The sequence below is a fragment of the Vanessa atalanta genome, chromosome 19 (genome assembly GCF_905147765.1).
Source record: "Vanessa atalanta chromosome 19, ilVanAtal1.2, whole genome shotgun sequence".
Lineage (NCBI taxonomy): Eukaryota > Metazoa > Arthropoda > Insecta > Lepidoptera > Nymphalidae > Vanessa > Vanessa atalanta.
Genome location: NC_061889.1, coordinates 2,619,222 through 2,640,305, shown reverse-complemented (window position 1 = coordinate 2,640,305; position 21,084 = coordinate 2,619,222). Strand labels below are relative to the sequence as shown.

The following is a 21,084-nucleotide window of genomic DNA, read 5'->3' as shown; positions in this document are numbered from 1 at the left end:
ATTAGAGTAGAATAAAGTTTATCAATATGACGATATCTAGAAATAAGATTTTCTTTTGTTGCATTTAGCGACCATATCTTAAAAGATATTCGAGAAATAAATTTATATCGGTTGTAATCTAAGAAGCTGGGAATTATACTATGTTAATATTTTTGACTTATTTGATAACTTATTATGTAACATGATATAAAGCTAAAAATCCACCGGTGCTCTAAACAGTTAATACAATTTAAATTTATTTTTTTAGTTATAAAAAATATGCTTTGCATAAAAAGGAACGTCTTGTGACCGAATGCGGAAGTGGAAGTGACAGCTGAAATGAGCGGGCGAAAAAACGTCAGTTTACAATTGTACAGCGCAATGGAACGACTTATATCACATGACGCTTTGCATTTATAATGATAATTTATTTTTAAATTCGCGTATTTCAAATACCCACAATGAGACACAAGTAGAATAATAAAGTGAATTAAAAACGTGTGTTAAATCTATATCCGTGGCATTCTTTATCCGCTTTCACTTACTCTACATTCGAAATTAGTGTTGATCTACAAGGTGATTTTCTGAGTAAGTCGCGGATTTCAAGATTTTTTTTTCAAATAAAGAATACAGAAAAAAGTTTAAATATGAGTTTCGCAACGGAAGAAAATGTCGAAGAAGTGGTACGACGAGAACCTTTCTGGGTTTTCGGCTACGGTTCCCTTTGCTGGAACCCTGGCTTTGAATACCAGAAGTCAGTCACGGGATATGTAAAAGGATTTTCTAGAAGATTTTGGCAAGGGAATACCACGCATAGAGGAACCGAATCAAAGGTATATATTTTTGAAATGTTTAACATACTGTTTTTATTTAGATATTTCATACGTTAAATTGTTACAATTCTGGATTAAACTACAATTTAAAAAGATAAAATGCCTATTGCGATTAATGTTCATAATTTTAAGTATAACAGCCATTGCTTAAATTTTGATGCATCTTTCTGATGCAATATTTGTCAGACCTTTCACCTTACGGGATTTCCGTTTCGTTAGCTCGTATTCTTTCAAAACTTTGATGTTATCAAAATTTAAAATATATTTGTACTTGTATGTTAAAAATAAATTTTAATTTATTATTATAGCTTTTCAACTAATATTTATACTTTACAGAAAATTTCAAAAATTTATAGTATCTATTCCATTACCATCAAGTAGTATTTAATATGATTTTAAATACAAGGAAAATTGGTACATTATTATAATTATCATAATAGTTTTAATTATAAAACTAAAGTAACAATAATTATCTGCATAGAAAACAATCACATATTAAATTAAAAAAACTTCAGTATATAAAAGTTTTTAAGGAATTGCTATTATTTAAAAACTGCCTAGTATTGAGATGAAATTATTAAATTAGTAATGAGTTGAAATTTCTTAGTTGATTGTATAGTAAATGTGCTACTTGCTCTAAGCGCAAGCTGGATTTTTATGAACAGTTACTTCCATTGGTTAAAATAAAACAAATGAAGTCATTTGATTATGATTTATTCACCTAGTCTTTATTTTAGATGTTTTATTAGAAAAGGGAATTTTACCACAGCTCATAAATTAGGTACTAAATATTTTTCCTCTCCTTCTTTACACTTTTAAATCTTTACAAATTTACTTTAATAACGATCTACCCAAATTCCATCAAAAATGGTTAAGGGGCTTAGCTGTCAAAAAACCTGACAGTTTCTTTCACATTTATAATTAACTTTACTAACTAACATTAGTAAGTAAAGATAAATTCTGACTTGGAGACATCTTTGTTAGATATTTTTCATACAGTTTTATCTTTGTGGGTCAACTTAACAACCCAAAGAAGGCAAAAGTAATTGGTATTATCACAAACATCTGTTGTTAATTATTAAATAATAAATTATACTGATTGACTGAATAAATGGTTTTAAACCAGATAGATATTACGCAGCATAAAAATTAATAACTACCTTGATTAGAAAACCACAGACCCTTTAAAAGTCTTCCTCTAGTCATACAAGGTCTCAGAAATAGTGTTCAGTTTCGAGTATTTTTTAAGGCAATCGTAAACTTGGTTGAGAGCATGCTAGCAAGCATCGGATGTTATCCAGAGATACCCCTTAATGTCTCAAATAAACTCAACTGGCTTTCTATAAAGATTAGAAGATTGCCATACGTTTAAGATTTTACTCATAGTATTATACTTATTGATTTCTTTGTAATTGGAGCAATAAAAACTAATTTAATAAATATCAATGACAATGATTTAAGTAGGGTTGCCTTAGCAAAATGGTACAGTATATCTAAATTGTATTCTGTCATATTGTGCCCTTTTGGACCTTACATTATGGGCTTTTGCCATTGGTACATGCCTCTTAGGGTAAAGATATATATATATATATTATTTATAATACATCACTTTATTATATAAGCACTTTATATTTTATATTTGCATAAGATAAAAGTTATGGATTTGAATTACTTAATGGCATTGTACACTTAATTTAAAGTGTTCAAACATTAATAGCAGAAATCCTATTTATTTAAATAAAATTAATGCACACAATCACTTAAATTTCAAGCAGCCTATTGACTTATGTAATTCAACACTGTGATTAAAGTTAGTTTTTACCGATTTCACAATTTCTATAAAGTACTAATGTTTTAAAAACACCTTTGATTATTATTTTTGTTTCGAGTACTGTTTTGATTAACCCATTGTTGAATAGACTTTAGTTTCTTTTTTTTTATTTTATTAATGACTAACTTTTCTTAACAAAGACTTTGTTTTTGTATGAGTTGGATAATTAAAAAATATTTATGAAGAACAGAAACTGTGTCTTTATAAATGTATTCAACAAATACTTTGTGTAAGGGGATCACACATAAAAGAACATTATTATCTCATAACAAAGCTATAAATAACCATAAGAAAATAGATGTGTCTAGGAATATTTAATTTATATATTATTTATTAAGAAAGTAATTATAATGCTCCGTCCAATGTCCATGTCAACATAAATTCTCTTATTGGTTTCAATGGTCCATCACCAATATGGGTGTACTATGCTCTGCACAGTCTACGAAATTCGTTGTATCGCTGCGTTCGTTCATTTACATATTACGTACAAGTTGTCGCCCGCGGCTTCGCTTGTTATTTGAGGGTTGGTTGTAAGGTGTTAGGCATAAAAAGTATTACTTATTTCGTCAAATTTGGTTCAGTGGTTTACCGTGAAAAATCAACAGACAGACAAACTGAGACAGTTACTGTCGCATTTATTATTTTATTATAGATTAACACCTTATAAGTATGTTTTACTAGATGTCTAGGCAGGTTAACGATGTTTTTTATATATTAGTATATAAAGGTAAATGTGTATTAGGTATATATCAATTTAATAGACATATCATCCAAAGAACACATACACAATACTCGAATAAACTTTTTTTAATCTGTACAAACAGTATTTTTTTTTGCTTGTATTCAATATAGGTACTTTGGCAAATTCATACTAAATCGAAAAACAAAATTATACGTACGTATAATTTTTTTTTATTATACATTGTTTCTGTGTTTAATGATAATATTTACACGAAAAATTACTTAAATTTTTTTATTAGCAAACATCGCTTTAATTACAATTATTTGTTTCAGCCTGGTCGTGTTGCCACTCTTATAGAAGATAAGGAGGTAATTATTAATTATATTCATAATCTGGTCACGGTCACACATACGGCTTATAACGATGACCTCTGAAATTTTGCGTTAGATATAGGAAATGTGTGGTACACACACATATATGTATTTTGAAGATTAAAAGAGCTTGATCTATAAACCATTTCGAATTGCTAGGTCTCGTCATTTCTTCCAGCACGTATATATTATACGACGATTTTTTAAGTACCATGACAAGAATTTAAAGCAATAATACAAAGTTCAAAAGGTTCAGAAGTTCTTGTGAAATTTTGATTCAAATTCGGTTTTCAAACTACGTCTAATAATTACATTTTTCAAGATCATTTGTAGCATATACTATAATCATTTATTTTATGATATGGATTTATCAAATACATATAGTATATATATATATAGCCTATTCGTACTACCTTCGGGTACATTCGTTAAACATCCCTACTCCTAACTTTGTCGACTGGGTTCAACTGACTTTATTGTAAGTCAAGTAATTCTTGTCGAGATTTCACGCGGTCAAGATTTATACAGTAACTATTTTTAATTCATATATATATTTAAGCACTTAAAGTTATCTATTTGTATTTCAGTAAAAATAAAAGTAATATAAAAAAAAAATTAATACATAGTTTTTTATAATAAATAGCGTACTAACCTCCTCTACTAAAATACAATTAATCATAAAAAAAAAAACATAAACGCTAGTTAGTTCAACAACCAACCAATGCTGAAACAACAAATATTTCTATTAAATACATAACACATCAAAATAGTTTCGAAATATGCGCCTGCGCATATCGTATATCCGAGACGTATTTATCAGCACGTGTTAGTTGACACATGTAGTTTATTATTATATGTATGTACGCAATAATGTCGTTCGGATCTAGTTATCCTTTATCCGTGACATGCGTGTCTTATGACAGTCCATTGTTATAAATTTTCATATTAAAATCAAACCCTTAACGACATTGGATATTAGTAGAATTGCACGTATTTAATAACTTGTTTTGAAGTATGTCTTTGGACTTAATTACAATATCTTTATTACATATAACAATAACCATTCGCGATACTAGGAATCGAAAATTAAAAAAAAAACTTTAATTCACCATTTTGTCTTTTAAGACATTTTTTTTTTATTTTTGCTTCTAAAATTCTAATTCCTTTGCTGATTTTTTTTTTAAAGAAAAACTTGAAGCGGTTCCTTTTCTCAAATTGAAAATTATCAAATTGATTATAAAATCACCCCGATTAGAAATAATAAGTAAAGGTCGTATTAGAGATTTTCAATTTCTAATTATACACATAATAATTTGAAATAAATCATAATTCAATCATTGACGATATTTAAAGTGGTCAGTGGTGTAAGGTGAGTGCTTTTGTATTGCGTCTCAAAGGTTAAGCCTGTGTACTCTCTCTTATCACGAACCATTATCAATAATAAATTAAGTCATTTCTCTGAAGCATAAGTATCTCATCAAAAGGGCAGATTAATATTGGAACGAAAACACAGAACTATAAACTAATAACATTAAATGCAGCTGTTATAGTTTTGTTTCTAAACAATTATCTGGTACTTCTAGCCAGAGGCGTAGCTATCGTAGGGCCAGGCGGTGCAGTGCACCAGGGCCCGGAGCTCAGGGGGCCCTCTAACCTAAGCTTTGAATAGATATGACATATGGATTTAGCCTACTAATGTTCGTCTCAATGTATCCTGTATCCTATTTTTATTTCTATCTATAATTTTGAAGCACAATATAAGTTAAAGAGGGGGTGAGGGCCCGTTTCTTTTTCTATGCACCGGGGTCCTTGTCCACCTAGCTACGCCACTGCTTCTAGCGCCATTTATATATTATATTGTGCTAAAAACGATTAGCGGAAAATTCTTCGAAAACAATTCTTCGAGAACAATTCACTGAATTGCAATTTATCGAAGATTTGCAAAAAATCCGTCGTAAATACTGTTTTGAACTATAGCGGGCAATATTCTTAGGGACTTTCAACTATAACGGGAAATATTTATAGAAACGTTCAACTACAGCGGGACAAAAAACAATAGTCAGAGATTTTCAACTATTGCGGATAAATCTTCAACTTAAAAGTGGAATTATTATTATTATTTTATTAATTTGTATTCTTTGTATTGGTATAAATATATAAGTAAAGTAGTCGCTGCTTTTTATATAATAGATTTCTGTTCGGTTATCATTGTGGATTGAATACTCCGTAAAATTTGCTCGGTTTATGAGTTGACATGCACGAATTCTCATTCGGGGAATCGTTTTTGACAAATTTTCCGCAGACGGCTAGAAACATTCAACAACTGTTACTGATATTAACCAATCGTACGAGTGATACAGAATTGTGAGTGGGAAAAACATTAATTGAGATAAAAATACATGAAATTGTTTTTTGAAAACAATCTTGTTATTGTAGCTTTCTAGATCGTTGAACCGATGTAATACTGACAATTGTATAAATACAAGAATTTGCGTCAAACATTTACGATAACCCCAGGTCAGTTATGAATCGAAGAGGAAAAAAATTAAAATGCATTTTTCGTATACGGTAAATACAAAATTTAACTGTCATCAAAATTGACACGGTTTATACGCGTGATTTTTTTTCTATATTCTCAGCCTTTATTAACAACAATGTCCTCTTTATACTATTTGCGTTCTGCTTATCGGCCAACTGTAACCTAATTTCGTTTCCTTCATATAAAGCACTTTGAAATGAGCGTTTTAAATAAAATTACTAATTACGAACAAAGTAATTGCTTAAAAATTAACGTACAAATAAACATTAAATGTGTATTTGATAAAGAAACATTAAGAATGTTTATGTTTTGCTGAGTGTGACATAGTTGGCAAGTGCGTAACATACAAAAACATATTGAAATGTTTTTTTATATGTAAGTAAATATTGTGGTGCTTGAGATAATGCGACTACAAGACGAGTAGCATTATCTTTGTTTATTATTAATTAGTCATAACGTAAATTATGTGTATTGTTCTCGGCTGGGAACACCGCTATGCCTTGTAATATTTTCTGTAGTATCTTCAGTTTCTAAATGGAACATATATTTGGTATAAATACGAAATGTGTAAACTTCAGTAGCTGTTTATGTACGTTGCGATTTGTGTACTTACAATTTCTTGTAATATTGAAATATATTATATTCTACAATCTATACTCACATATAATAAAATTTGAGTGTCTGTTTGTAATATTAAAATAACCGCTTTTCACTTAATGCATACGTATGTATACACCGATTTTGACGGAACTATCACTGGGATAGATGATGTAATAAGGCTTAACTAAGCCTACAACAATATTTTTTTTGTTAAAATCAAACGCGCAAGAAGTCGCGGGCACAGCTAGTAGTAAATAATTTTAATAAAAGTCTTGAAGTGTAACGAACCGATCTTCGTGTCAGACGGGATGAAATCGATTGCATCCGCCGATTTGCAAATTGCCAATGGTGTGACAATGTCGGGTCAAGACACGTGATTCTATTACAGTTTTATTTGCATTTTGTATTTGTAGTTTATTACTCAAGATTTTGAACACATGTACGATACTTAATACATTGAAATGGCTTGAGTAATAGTATGAATCAATATCTCATTCTCTAGATACATAATCACTTAATTTTTCAATCGTTTAGTATTTTGAAGAACCCAGCTGTCATGATTGATACGTCTTATTTTTTGGAAGATGCTTTAGCCAAATAGTAAAACGCTACTAACAAGAAACTGTGTGATAGTGTTTTATTTGAATTCAAATATCAAATAGCGAATCCTGGTAAATAGGAATAGATAATGGAAGTAAAAAAAGTGGATCAAACTGAGATAATGCTTCAGATAATAATTACATGAATATCCTAATTTAATTTCGAACTTATTTTTACGTAGTAGGCGTGTATGAGCTTAAAATATCGCTCTACAAGACGTGTCATGTACTGAAATCACTGTCGGTTCGAAAGATGGATTAGAGAAGTGTTGCTAGAAACTCGAAGTCTCCGTGTAGTTGTATTCTTAAGAATGTACCTTATATTGTATCAGTACAATCTTCTACGGTTTTTTTTTACTATTAATGTTCTTTAATAACAATTATAAGTGGAAAAGTATCAGTATTCACCAAACCTTGTCCCATTTGTACATTGCCTTCTCGAAGTCGAAAGTTTTCTAAAAACTACCGTCAATTTTATGCACATGTTTGTATACGTAAGTGATAACACGTTAGTTCGTTAGCTATAGAAACTTATCTTATATATGTCAGCGTTATCGTATCAGATCCGACCTTAAAATTTGACATACATCAAACTCGAAGAACTCGCACTCCAATAAGTCTAGTGTAAAATCATTATTTTTTTTATAGACCATAGTATTATCTCGATAATGTTATCAATCGCCTCGCGGATGTTCGATATTAATATAACAGTAAATATTTTATTAACTGTGGATGAGAAGGATCTTGTTATTATATCAAACAATGGTATTAGTGTTATATATTGAACTTGCTATTTACAATAACTCATTAAGGGTAAGACAAAGATAGTATATTCTTTGCTATTATACACTAACTGCAAGCTACACAAACAAGAGCATATAAAACGTGAGGTACAAGCTGTTAAAACTTTAAGATATAAAAAGACGGCTTTGGATGAACTTGAGAGTGGTTTCTGTGTTGGCAGCAATACTTTTCTGGTTGATCATCATAAACTATAGCCTCTCTTTCTGCAAACGATCTTCAGTCCAAATTCGATTTAACCGATGGACATCCTACGTTCCGCTTCCCTTGGCCTTTTGGTTTTTCGATTTTTCTGGTTACTCGATATTGATATTCAACTGTTCAACTCAAATGTAATTTTAACACTTCAACTTATTGTAGTCACACCTAGCTTAGTCTTATTTACAACTAGCTGTGTACTTCGGTTTCAATCGCATGTAGTCTTTAAACATATCTCCTGTTTCATACAGTTTAAACAACATGGTGTTTGACGTTTAGAATTACTGTTCCGCTCCTAATAATCGTGAAGATATATAGCCCATAATAAAATTCCGTTGAGTTTCATTCGCCGGTTTTTCTTAGGTCTGAAAGGTTTATTTAGTATTTTGACAATCAATTAAGATTATTATTATTATTATTATATTTGACGGGTGAATTCATTCAGAGTAGCACTGCTAGCAACAGTGCAGCAAACACGTATTGATTTTCAACCTTATGTTTTAATTTTTTCTACAATAGGCAATATGATAAAACTATTACATTACTAATTTTAATTATAAATAATACGTAATTATAGACAATTTATATACAAAACATCTTAGTTTTCTTGGTTGGTGCGCATTGACGGTGTAAGGAATGGTTAATATTTCTCACAGTGCCTTTGTCTATGAGCGGTGTTGACACTTACCATCAGGTGTCAAATTCGCCGGTCCGCCAACCTATATCTTGTCATAATCATATTTTATTTTTATTTGGGAAACAAATAGAGAACATAAAATAAATTTAAGAGGAACATAAATTTAAAACAGATCGAAATAATTCCACAAGTTGTATCTTATCTAACAGAAGATTCTAAAATTGTCCTCATCAAAGGTTTTTGGTGACAGGTTCAATTGTCTAAATGACAATGAAAAAATTATATCAAAGATATATTCTATCTCAACATACCTAATCTACTAACGGTAATAATTTTTGTCAAAGTTGCTGTCGGCCATCGACAAATATTGCTTCTCAACTAATCCTATTTATAGTCACACGTGAATCCTTGGAATTGATCATAGAAATGATTGTGATTTAAAAAACGTGATTATTCGGCTAGATTTCTGTGTGTTATGCACCTTATGCACCTTGTAATATATATTTTCATTTTTATTTTATACACTTAATCTAGACTAGTATTATAAATCTGAAGACAACTTTAAACGTATTGATCGGAAAATCTACTCGTACAATTTCTAAAAATCGTAACATCACACACACACACCGCACACTACGGTCACCGGAACATCGTGTTAATTACATGAACTATTTTTTCAGAACAAGTACCTATACATATCAATCAGTAATAGTAATTAAGTCTTTCGATAAAATCACATCACTAAAACAAAGGAGCATTGAAGCCGAAAACGCTAATGATCCTGGTATGATTTTGTTCAAGTAATATAAATTTTAATTCCTAATTAATGAATCAACCACGCACATGATACGTAATACTAATTTGTTTTGTCGTTGGCAGCCCATTGACAATGTCACGGTTTTACTACGTTTTGTACTATCAATGATGGATCAAGTACATCACATTCTCAGGTGTTCACAAGAAATTATTTTAAAATCTGCGAAATAAGATCCCAAAATACTGATTTTTAAAGTAGTCGTAAAATATCATCACTATAAATATTTAAATAGTCTTCGCACTAAAATATAAATTTAAAAAGCTATGTTGAATAAACAATTAACTACTATTCAAGGTTGATAACAAATATTTGAACCGTAGGACCACAAAAGCGAGTTGGCATGTAATCTAAATGTTTACAAAAATAGATATTTTTCATCCCAATGGGCACTCTTCCATATATACATTCGTAGAAATATACTATTCGATATATTGGCTATTTATAACTTCGTCTTAAACTAGGTAGGTAAGTATATACTTACTGATATTACCATATAACAATATTGGTATATGTTGATATTATTTCTTCAAATTTCAATGAGTTTTAATTTCAAGTCGGCTTATAAATGACGAAGTTCTCAGGAAAGAATATTATTAATGTTAATGTGATTACCATAACGCTGTTACCCATCTGTTGTTTGTAAATCTTTGATGTGAACAATCTGTAATCATTTGGCACACCTAAAAGTTGTAAAGTATTTAAAAAAAGAACTGGCACAAAAAAATGTTTTAATCGTTAACATTCTACTACTTCCGTGGACTTATTTGCTTATTAATAATTTAAACCAAACAAATGTGCAAAATTTACTACGCATGTTTTAACGTTTTTAACTTTCATGAAAACATCGTTAGGCCACGTGACATGAAATGCTACCACGTGTCTAAAACGATACCACATCTTCGAACTGTTTGTTATTGACATCTTTTTAAACGTCAATGTTATATAGCAAATTTATTATTATTAAATCTATACTTGTCAGAGAATTCTTGTTTATCTTAATTGATTTATTGTTCATTGTTACTACGCATACGAAATAATAGAAAATCGCTATAGGCCGCGTCCGCGTCGCTTATTTTAAAAATCAGATATATACCCTGTGGGCTTTTATTGACCCAGCTCCTAACAGAAGTTTGATGTTTATTTATTTGGAGTAAATAGATATATTAGTTATTCCTCAAAAATAAGGAAAGAAAAAAAAGGATTGTAATAAGATATTTAAAAAAATACCAATTTTGTAACCAAGCGTCAGAGCGATTCAGAATAATTGATCGAGCCATTTTTATTAAGTACGTAAATAATTTACACCTTGACATACTTCATTTCCTACTTTTCTATCCTCAAAATACCTCCAATATTTTAGCTCCCAAGTTTGGTGGTGGCATTGGTGTGTTGTACGGAATGGTTTTATCTTTTCTATGAGCGATCACCAACCATCAGTTGGCCCATTCGCCCGTGGCTACAGATTACATATAAAAACTCACTTTCAATCTACTAAAACAAAATAATGCCAAGTTATCCTCGTATTGGGCTTTTACTCGTACTTTATACGTATAAATGTTTTAAATATTACGTTTCCGTATTAATTTATATCCCGTTTACATCATACACACGTCGCTATCTTGGAATTAAATGCTTACAGGAAACACACATCCATGACTGTTGCTTTAATGGAAGGCCCATGGTAGTCATTAAATTACGTTTTACTTTCACGCTAAATTTACCAGACTTATCTTTCGACGAACGTGTTCATGTATGTATATGTATGATGTCACTAGTGTAAAGAGCAATTGATGTCCTAATATGAAGTTTATAATTTTAGCTTTTACAATTATGGATATGTTTTTAATATCTAGGTTTTTGGTTCGCCACGCTACTAACTTTCCTTGCTGACCACGGGGTTTTTTTTTTCATTTAAAACTTTGGTAGCTCATATGATTTAACATAGATATTTTTGAAAGAAATGGTGACAATCATTGTATATATACAAAAAGGTAAGATAAACTAATTAAACCTAGTTTCCAACATCGCACCTAATATTTGTTGATTTCTAGGCAGGATAGGATTTGATTTCAACACCTTCCAACGAACAAAGGCTTCAACTATATGTTTAATAATTGTAGATAATTTCAGTTTTCATAGATTTTAATGTTCGTGTTTTTAAGTTTATGTATTTTTCTATCAATTTCTTACTTCTGTTAATTTCCAAGTTAATATAACAACAATTGTATAATATATTTACTCTTTACTCTATACTCTACTTATATATTTATCGAGAATCTTCGTGGATGCCCGTCTGGGTCTACCTTATACATTCTGCCGTAAGTCTGAGTCATGTAAATCACCAACACAATAACGACTTATTTTTGCTCACCCTTCTGATCATGACCTATATAGAGGGCGTGTGCAATAAATAGCAGTTACACGTAATTACTGCTTACATCAATAACTTATCATAAAACAAAATACCCAGAAGCTATATAATAAATAATTTAAACCGATTCCAAATATCATTTTGATTATTTTTCCTCATATGAGTATATGTAAGTACATTATCAGAAATAGCACCTATTCCTTTAATACTCTTACTGAGGTCATATAAATAAATACATATATGTAAATACGATCCATATGTACCAATATTAAGAAGTGTGTTATTTTTTTTTTAACTTATACCAACACCTTAATCCAAAACTGACCTTTAAATATGATATAAAATATTTAAATATATCACAAAATTAATTTTAATAACTTACATCTCTTGTTAAGAGAGCTTATCAAGAATCCAAAATAAAAATATATAATAATAAACGATCTACAAGACAATATGAATAAATTAATAATTACATAAGACATGACACAACCTTAAATAAAATTAACATAAAACCTTCCGTGTTAAGGTGCTGGTAACCTTTAGTTAAACAGACAAATTAAGAACTTTGTAGCACACATTTATATGATAATTAGATCAATAACAAATAATAATACCAATACATACATATCGTATTATTCGAGTAGAGAGAAAATGCCTCATCTCTTGCTTTGTCAGAAGAGACAGAAAGTCGGAAGTTGTATTCTTCCTTGTATTCATTTTATGAGTATCACATATTAAATAATATTTTCTCGATTAACATTAGAGAATAATAAGCACCAGTCAATGTTATTATTAATTTCTTAATAACTATGGATCCTACGTTAGAGTTTGCATGAATTTCGCTCTCTTGAAGAACAATAAAATTAGTGGATGGCGAGTGCATATACCCAAAATATGGTTTAAGACAACATACTTTGAAAGTTACACAAATATACGAAGCGAGACGTATCAGCGTCTACAGATAGTCTTATTATTTTAACAGTAATTAATTCTGGAGATATGAGTCTGCTCACTTTTTCGTTTATATACGAGGTCCATTGCAATTAAGTAATTCTGTTTATTCCACTGGATCTTTCATATTTATAAGTTTCATATAATCTTTAACATTTACACTTGGCATGCTAAATTTTAAACCTTTTCCTTTGTCAGAGATAGCTTTGTATAAAACGTCATACTTTACCTGTCCTTTTCTCAAAAACGAATGAGGTGTAATTAGCAAACAGTACTATCTCATGTTTGTCTGTATAAGATATACCAAGTCATTGACCTATATGAGGAATAAAAAAGGTCCAAGTTTTAAATAGCTGACCCAGGACTTAGATACAAGACATTATGATGACGAGTTAGTCTTAAATTTATGAAGGTCATGTAAATATAAAACCATAACCAAGGCATCAAGAAAAGGTATCTGCGAAATACATCGACCAGACACAATAAAGGCTACAATTAAAATTCTGATAACGGAATTATTCAATATTATCATTATTATGCTAAATTTTTATCATTTTTGTGTCCGTAATGTTTGTTTACGCATTTTTATTAACATGGGATTATGTAATGAATGAAGTAATATGGAAACACGATATGTTACTAATCAAAATATTATTATCAGCAATGTGTCTTAACATATCATCAGTTTTTATATAAATGAATTTTAAGTGTTTTTTAAATGATAAAATTATAAATTTTGGCTTGTCAGTAACCACTAAAAATCTCATTATTTTAAGTTATTGTCATGTTACCTTACTCTTCCGGTTCATCAAAGATATTAAGTATTTTTTTATCTTTGATGTTGTTTTATAATATATTATATACATAAATGCCTAATTTTGACGTCTGACCATAATATTCCTAGGATTCCAACCTTGATCTTGCCAATAACTAGTATCGATATCTATAAATTATCGTCAGTTACGCGGATTTTGAATGTTGGTGATTTCATGCCCGTGCCTCGGAAAGAACTGTAAATCCTATGCGTTTCCCTCAGGTGTTGGATTGCTGGCCCACATAATAAGAAATAGAAAAGTGCACCAACGATAGGTGGACTACCTATCGTTGGTGCATTTTTCTAATGAATATTATCTGGGCCAGCACCAATCATTTTTATGTATTCACAGAATTTGAGTTTGTATCAAAACAAAGTACATCGCATAAATTAAATACCCACCCACCTCATCTCTGCCACTTAAGTATTGTCTACCATTGTTCTCGCTTCATTTGCCGTTATTATTAGTATAGTTGACAATTTTATGGCAACTTGTCGTTTATAAAACTTACACATTTTTTCAACGGCTCGTTTTTATTTAATTCGTCTTAGAAGACAATTGAACGACGACATAAAAAAATCACACCCATTTTCAGTTCGGAAAAGAAAACCAACCTAGTCGTGAACTGATGAGTTAAGCTAATCCGGTCGTTTTATCGCCAACTTGTATAATCGTTTACAACTTTAAAGATTGAAAGAAACAGTCAGGAACTATCAATTATATCATGTAAATGTTCCTTAACTTTTTCAAAAGTAATATTACAAGTTTTATACCCGACCTTAGCGAAGTCAAACATATAACCCAAACAATTTAATAAATATAAGAAATGATTTCGATGATTACGAAATATCAAACCGATAATTTAAATTACCCATGTCCATAAACAGTTATAATCATCACTGACCCAAATTAAACCTTTGCTCCAGAAGTGCAACAAACAAGAGAAATGATGTTGTCGATAAAACAATCTTACCAAGACATCATGCATACCGCACGTGGATATGTTATTTATAAACAATAATAATGTAATATGATTATTGTATATATATATGTTCATTTACAGTTCCCACTTGTTCCCATGGTTCCATGTCTGTTTAATTTTCCTGTCATAGTTTTTTCCTATCTGCGAAGATTTGTTGCCCATGATTTTAGTATGTCTTTTCTATAATTTGGATTTAGGTTTTTTCAATGTGTCCAGTCTTTTTTTTTTGGATTATTGATTTAGTAAATATAATATTCACACAGGAGCACTAATTTTCATTGAACTCTAAGACTTCATTAAATCGGAATGTTGTGTACCAGTTTTGTTTGTCTCATGTTGTTGTCTTTGTGGAATTGTGGTTAAAGCTAATCTGGTCTTGGCGATGGTATTTACAGTATGTGCATATGTCGGTCATCTCTATTATGGACAAATGCCTGTCTGATATACATAAAGTAGGTACAAATATTTTATATACAATATATAATAAATACAATTATGTACGGAAACCACACAGGCGGACTCGCACAAAAGAAAATTTAACCCTATATACCATGCTAAAAAGATCGGGGTATTTTGAATATGATTTGCAATTTCTAATGTAATAAGATTGTATTTAATACTTCATCTCATAACCGGGTCATCAAGGTCTTTGGCCTAGAAAGGTCCATTCAGTTGATAATAACGTGGTTGATTCTTATCTGTGCCATCACTTTGATTTCGCGAAAATAACGATGTCACATCTCAGCGTCTTATTTTTAGCCAAATGTAACAAAGGAAGTGAGGTATTACGCGTTATTTTCGCCGATTAAACCAATTTTGAAGATTCCTTCGGTTCATTTTTTAGATTAGAATAGAATAGAATAAGTTTCACTCATTTGTAGCATAAATAGTGAAAAGTTAAGGGATTCGTCATGCATCAAGTCTGAAAATAACTCCTATATTTAGTATATTTCTACAACAACAAGTATTTATCGTTTTTGTAAATGCATTTGAAATAATTGTCTTTGATATGTCTATAGTTATACCCAGTATTTAATCAAAATCATCCTTATCAATAACTAGTGAAATAAATATTTTCATGATATATCTTGAAACCATTTATATAATACATACTGACATCGCCTGCCTGGGGTTACGTATGAGATACTCTATGTCCTTCCCGTAAGCCTGACAAAGTGTATAATATATTTCATGATGATTGGTAGTAGTTAGACGTAAAAGCGTAATAAACTGTCTTTCGCCTTTATAATACTTAGTTAGGACAAATTCTCTAGTACATTTTTGATAATATAATTTTTCCAATAGGTACGTTTTCATAACCAGCAGACGCGGACGAAATAGATAGCTTTCTCTTTAAGTACCTACAAAAGTACTCACTTTGTTATTGTAAGTGAACTAGAGTTGTCTAGACACGTAAGATAAGATTAAAGTCGATCTCGAAACCCTGTTTTGCCAGATGTTAATATAACCACATTAAATAGTATTCAACCGAATGATACAAAATGTCAGCTATGGCTAAATACTAAAGTTTAAGTTGTTTTGTTTGTCTAAAAATAACGCTAAAATCCAAATAAAAAAAAGCCAAACGATTCAACTTCTATAGTTATTATGTTACTTGAATTTATATGTATACTAGTTTTGACCGATGAAGATGATACGCTCTTAATTTTTATCATTAGTTTTAGATATAAAAAAGTTGCCTATGTCCTACCTTGGGGTTCAAGTTTGCTTCATACCAAATTTCAACAAATTCGGTTCTGAAGATGAACCGTAAATGTAACAGAAAGTTGCTTTCGCATTTATATTGTATAGATATTTCTATCCATTAATGCAGTTTATATAAACATCATAAATGAACTTATAGAATTTTAATAGCACAGTAACATGCAATAACCTTGCGGGTATTGCATGTTACTATATATTTGCATATACGTCTGAAAAAAGTTTGTTAAGCCAACGCTTATTCCAAATCGCGAATTAGTGGACGTAAATTTTATCCAACACATAATTTCATCACGACGTTTTCCGTTGCCAACGTTGGTCGAAATTATAACTCATTAAAAATTTAAATTTAAAATCACCGGCTTTATTGACATATTTATGTCTATTTACAAGAAAATCGGATTTTCGTGGATTCTATATTCGAGTCTCGGGTATATGACGCGAGAGATTGACATTGACGTAAGCGGGACATAATAGCGTTAATATAAACCAGTTAGCTAAATGACGGTTTTAGTTTGTTCTACTATTCAAAGAGACGTAACTTTATAATCTTATTATAATAAAAAGCAACTGCTAACAATTTCGCCGACGCATTGTATTGAATTTTTAAGCAATCCTGATCCTGATTGATTTAAAAATAAAACTTTAAGATGATGTAGATCTTACGACTTAAGAGTCTTAAGAAAAAAGCCTGCATATTCCTTAAAGGCCGACACACCTGCAAGCCCCCGGTTTTGCAGATTTCCATGGGCGGTGGTACTCACTCTCACGCGAGCCATTAGCTCATTTGCCACCTATTCCATAAAAAATGCCCAGTTCCATAAGTCAAAGAATAATTCTTGTATATTAGTAACCGGTCATTTTTGAGTTACGAGTGAGAAGTCAAATCCATTCCAAACGTTCGAAACTTTCGAAGCATATTTCATGAGTACACTTTTGAATTATCTCTTCTAGACAATCCTATAGTAAGCAAAACGAGCCATAAATTGTGCGCCGCGTGCACATACGTTTATATAGATGTAACTTGTGCCCATTCTTATTAAAATCAATTTTGCCTCGATATGATCTTAACATTATAATCACTCGTTCATTTTCGTAGCTAAATGGACGCTATAATATTATTGCAGTTTATTTTATTCTTCCAATTGCTACCCATGTACGGTATAATATTAACCAGGCATTATTATCTTTTAAGTTATAATATCGTAATTACGCGTGAACATTAAGAACATTTGAATGAAGAGTCAAGATAAAGTGTCAAATCTGTTCACTAAAGTGTCCACTTAGTTTTCGTAAGATCATTTTTGTTTACAAATAATTTACATGACGGAGAATGAAAGTATTGAGGAAATCTGTATAAGTCTAAAGAAACTTCGATACATGTTTTGTCGTGGTGGAATAAAAAATTCCAAAACTTCTAAACAAAAATAATCTTCTGACAGTGGAACATTTACAGTCTTATACTTTAACTGGTTAAAATGAAATCAAGGTTTTCGCGACGTTTTCACTTTAGATTCATTACTAAATCTTGAAAATGATTTACCGTTAATAATTATCACTGACGTACAAAATATTTGTCAGTCGCTAATTGACCGCTAAAGTCTTACTTAAATTGGTTAATTCGTTTCGTCAGTAATTTCATTTCTCAATACCGCAACTAAAAGTACTTTCGAAATTTATAAGTTTATGGGGCAATGAATAATTTTCTTCTGAGAATACTTTGATTACGTGCATTATGTAACTACTGAAATAGTTGTCTTATGTTTTAATTGGATAGATTAGAAATTGCACCACGTGTCTATTCAACGCTTGGTAATATCATGGTTGAATAAACTCCAAAGCTTCTCCAGAGGAGACATGGGACACGTTACTTTGTGCTTCAATTTGTTTTACTTTGACTAAATTTCGTAATATTACTAGTTCTTACAAACTAAAATCTTTAAAAGATATATAATATCTTAATATATTATTACGTTTTTAAATAAAGCAAACATCAATTATATAATTCACAGATTCAATGTATATTCATAGATGAAACCGAGTTCTATTCTACTATTACTTTAACAAAGTTAATAATAGGTGTCATATAAACAGCATTGAATTTAATTATCTTGGAAAATCAAGAGATTATTATAGTGTTATAAAAAAAAAGTGAATCAAATAAATGATTACAATTTCAAACCTGGCTTTCAATTTCTTTGCATGGAGACATTTTATTTGCGTGGACAATTCATATCGTGCTCGGTGGTAAAGGAAAATCTAGTGAGGAATCCTGTATGTGTCGGTTTTAACTGATATTATAATTCTACCACATTTATATCCAAAATCCTTGATAAAGCGTGGTGGACGCTCCAAGCTTCAAAATTAGAAAGGAGGCTTTGCCCAACACAGTGACATTTACTAGCTATGTATGTTTTTTTAACATTCTAATGAAATTATATTAGTAACTTATATCAATTTTCTCTTTTTTACAGGGAGTGACATGGGGCAAAGCTTTTCTTATAGCAGCAGAAGATAATGCAGCGCTTCCTTATCTCTCAACAAGAGAATGCCAACTCGGAGGATATCGGATTTACACGGTGAATTTCCACCCCAAACCTTCATTTTTCACGCCTTCTAGTAGCCATAGCCAAAACTGCACAGATAAAAAAGACGCTCTCCTATACATCGCCGTACCAGAAAACAGGCACTGGCTCGGAGCCGCTCCTCTACCTGATATAGCAAAACAAATACTCGAATGCCAAGGTTCTTCAGGATCTAACGTAGAATATCTTTTGAGGTTAGCTGATTTCATGCGAGAAGAAATACCAGAGGCCTTAGACGAACATTTGTTTTCGTTAGAACGATTGGTAAAGAAGTTTGCAGCTGATATGAGGATATGCTTGAGAACTCTAATGGGTGAAGCTGAGAAAGCAGAGGAGAACAAACCTGAACCTCAAGCTGTCGTTCCGAGCTTCCAATTCGCATCCAGGATTCCAGATAAGAAATTACGTTGCGTCAACATGTGATTTGCTAATTGCCTTGAAGGCGTGAAAATATTTGGAGCGTATTGGAATGAGATAAGTCAAAGGTACGATCTAACCATGACTTAGTAAGCATCAATCTGCAGTTACATTTAATGCTAATTTTAGTTTTAGTTAAATTAAATTTTGAGAAGCTTTAAAATGCCAAAAATAGTCATATTATGACTATATTTGCTACATTATTGTTAATCGACTATATTGAATATGATGTCATTGTGATTGTGATAGTTTTATTTCGATTAAATGACGATGATATCGTCTTTAAAATATTAACAATACAGTGAATATTGATTTAATTGATTTCAAAATAATCGGACATGTTATGACTTGACACAGACAGTTTGATGACCGGTTTGAAAACATTAGAACGGATGCGTTCAATTTAAGTTCTGGATAATTTTTAATAAATATTTTTTTCGTTGGATATAATATTCTGTGACCTGCTATTTTTTTTATTCAAATATCTATTCTATTTGTTTGAAAGTGTCAATAAAATTGATGAGTGATTATAAAACGTAATTTAATTTTAGACCAAAAATGAACTTTAAGTATTATGTTATGAATCTTTTCAGTCTAATAAATAATAGGTTTTTGTTAATGTAATTTGAATGTTTTTTGTTTGTTATTACTTTTATTTATTGTCTGCGCTAAAATTGTTTTAATATGCCTTTATAAGAATTGTATCAAATCTGTAATATATAATTAGATATAAAATGATTAGTATAGCTTTTATAAGAATTTTGTATATCTGTCTATGTAAGATTCAGCCATGTATAATATTGACAAAAATATAAAATCAATAACAAATTAATAACTTCGTTTCATTTTATCAAATTAGCCTTAAGTTATATAAAACCTTTTTTAATCTTGAAATAAAATCAGTCAGAATATCGAAATTATTGTACGTATGATTTTAGTAAAATAACATCTTAATAATGCGGCTAGTAGCATAAACGTAAATTGAATTCTTCGAATCTACGTACGTATGTCGATTTTTCACAGTAAACATAATAGCTATTCTAATATAAAAGTAATTCACGCCATCTGCCGAAAAATTACGAAAACAAAGGTTATTAGTTCTTCAAACTATAAAGAGATGTCGCTTTAACAAATTGATCTCGAAGTCATAAATAGATGATAATAAAACAGGGCAAGGGGATTTGTTTATTCTGTCCAGATTTTCCATAAAATATTCAAAATTAAATTTATTTAAAATATGATTTAAAATTAATAATTAATAACTTCGGTTATTCAATTTACTAGTCACTACTTAGATAAGTACACGTCCTACGTACATGTATCAGTGAATTTGCCGCATACACGAAAATGTTTT

The 21,084-nt window shown here is 30.5% G+C and overlaps 1 protein-coding gene across 1 annotated transcript; it reads left to right on the top strand.

Moving 5' to 3' along the window:
• The first annotated feature begins 352 nt into the window (after positions 1-352).
• Positions 353-20,531, top strand: LOC125071483 (putative glutathione-specific gamma-glutamylcyclotransferase 2). The gene is made up of 3 exons (XM_047681747.1): positions 353-812; positions 3,658-3,693; positions 19,203-20,531. Exons 1-3 carry the CDS (start codon positions 627-629, stop codon positions 19,734-19,736), a joined length of 756 nt encoding a protein of 251 aa, XP_047537703.1. The 5' UTR covers positions 353-626; the 3' UTR covers positions 19,737-20,531.
• The last annotated feature ends 553 nt before the right edge of the window (positions 20,532-21,084 follow it).

What these genes read in the sequence shown, in the direction of transcription:
- LOC125071483 (XM_047681747.1), top strand. Translation starts at nt 627, where the DNA reads ATGAGTTTCGCAACGGAAGAAAATGTCGAAGAAGTGGTACGACGAGAA. An exon ending in ATAGAGGAACCGAATCAAAG is followed by an intron (nt 813 to 3,657) that starts GTATATATTTTT and finishes TATTTGTTTCAG; the next exon opens with CCTGGTCGTGTTGCCACTCT. An exon ending in CTCTTATAGAAGATAAGGAG is followed by an intron (nt 3,694 to 19,202) that starts GTAATTATTAAT and finishes TCTTTTTTACAG; the next exon opens with GGAGTGACATGGGGCAAAGC.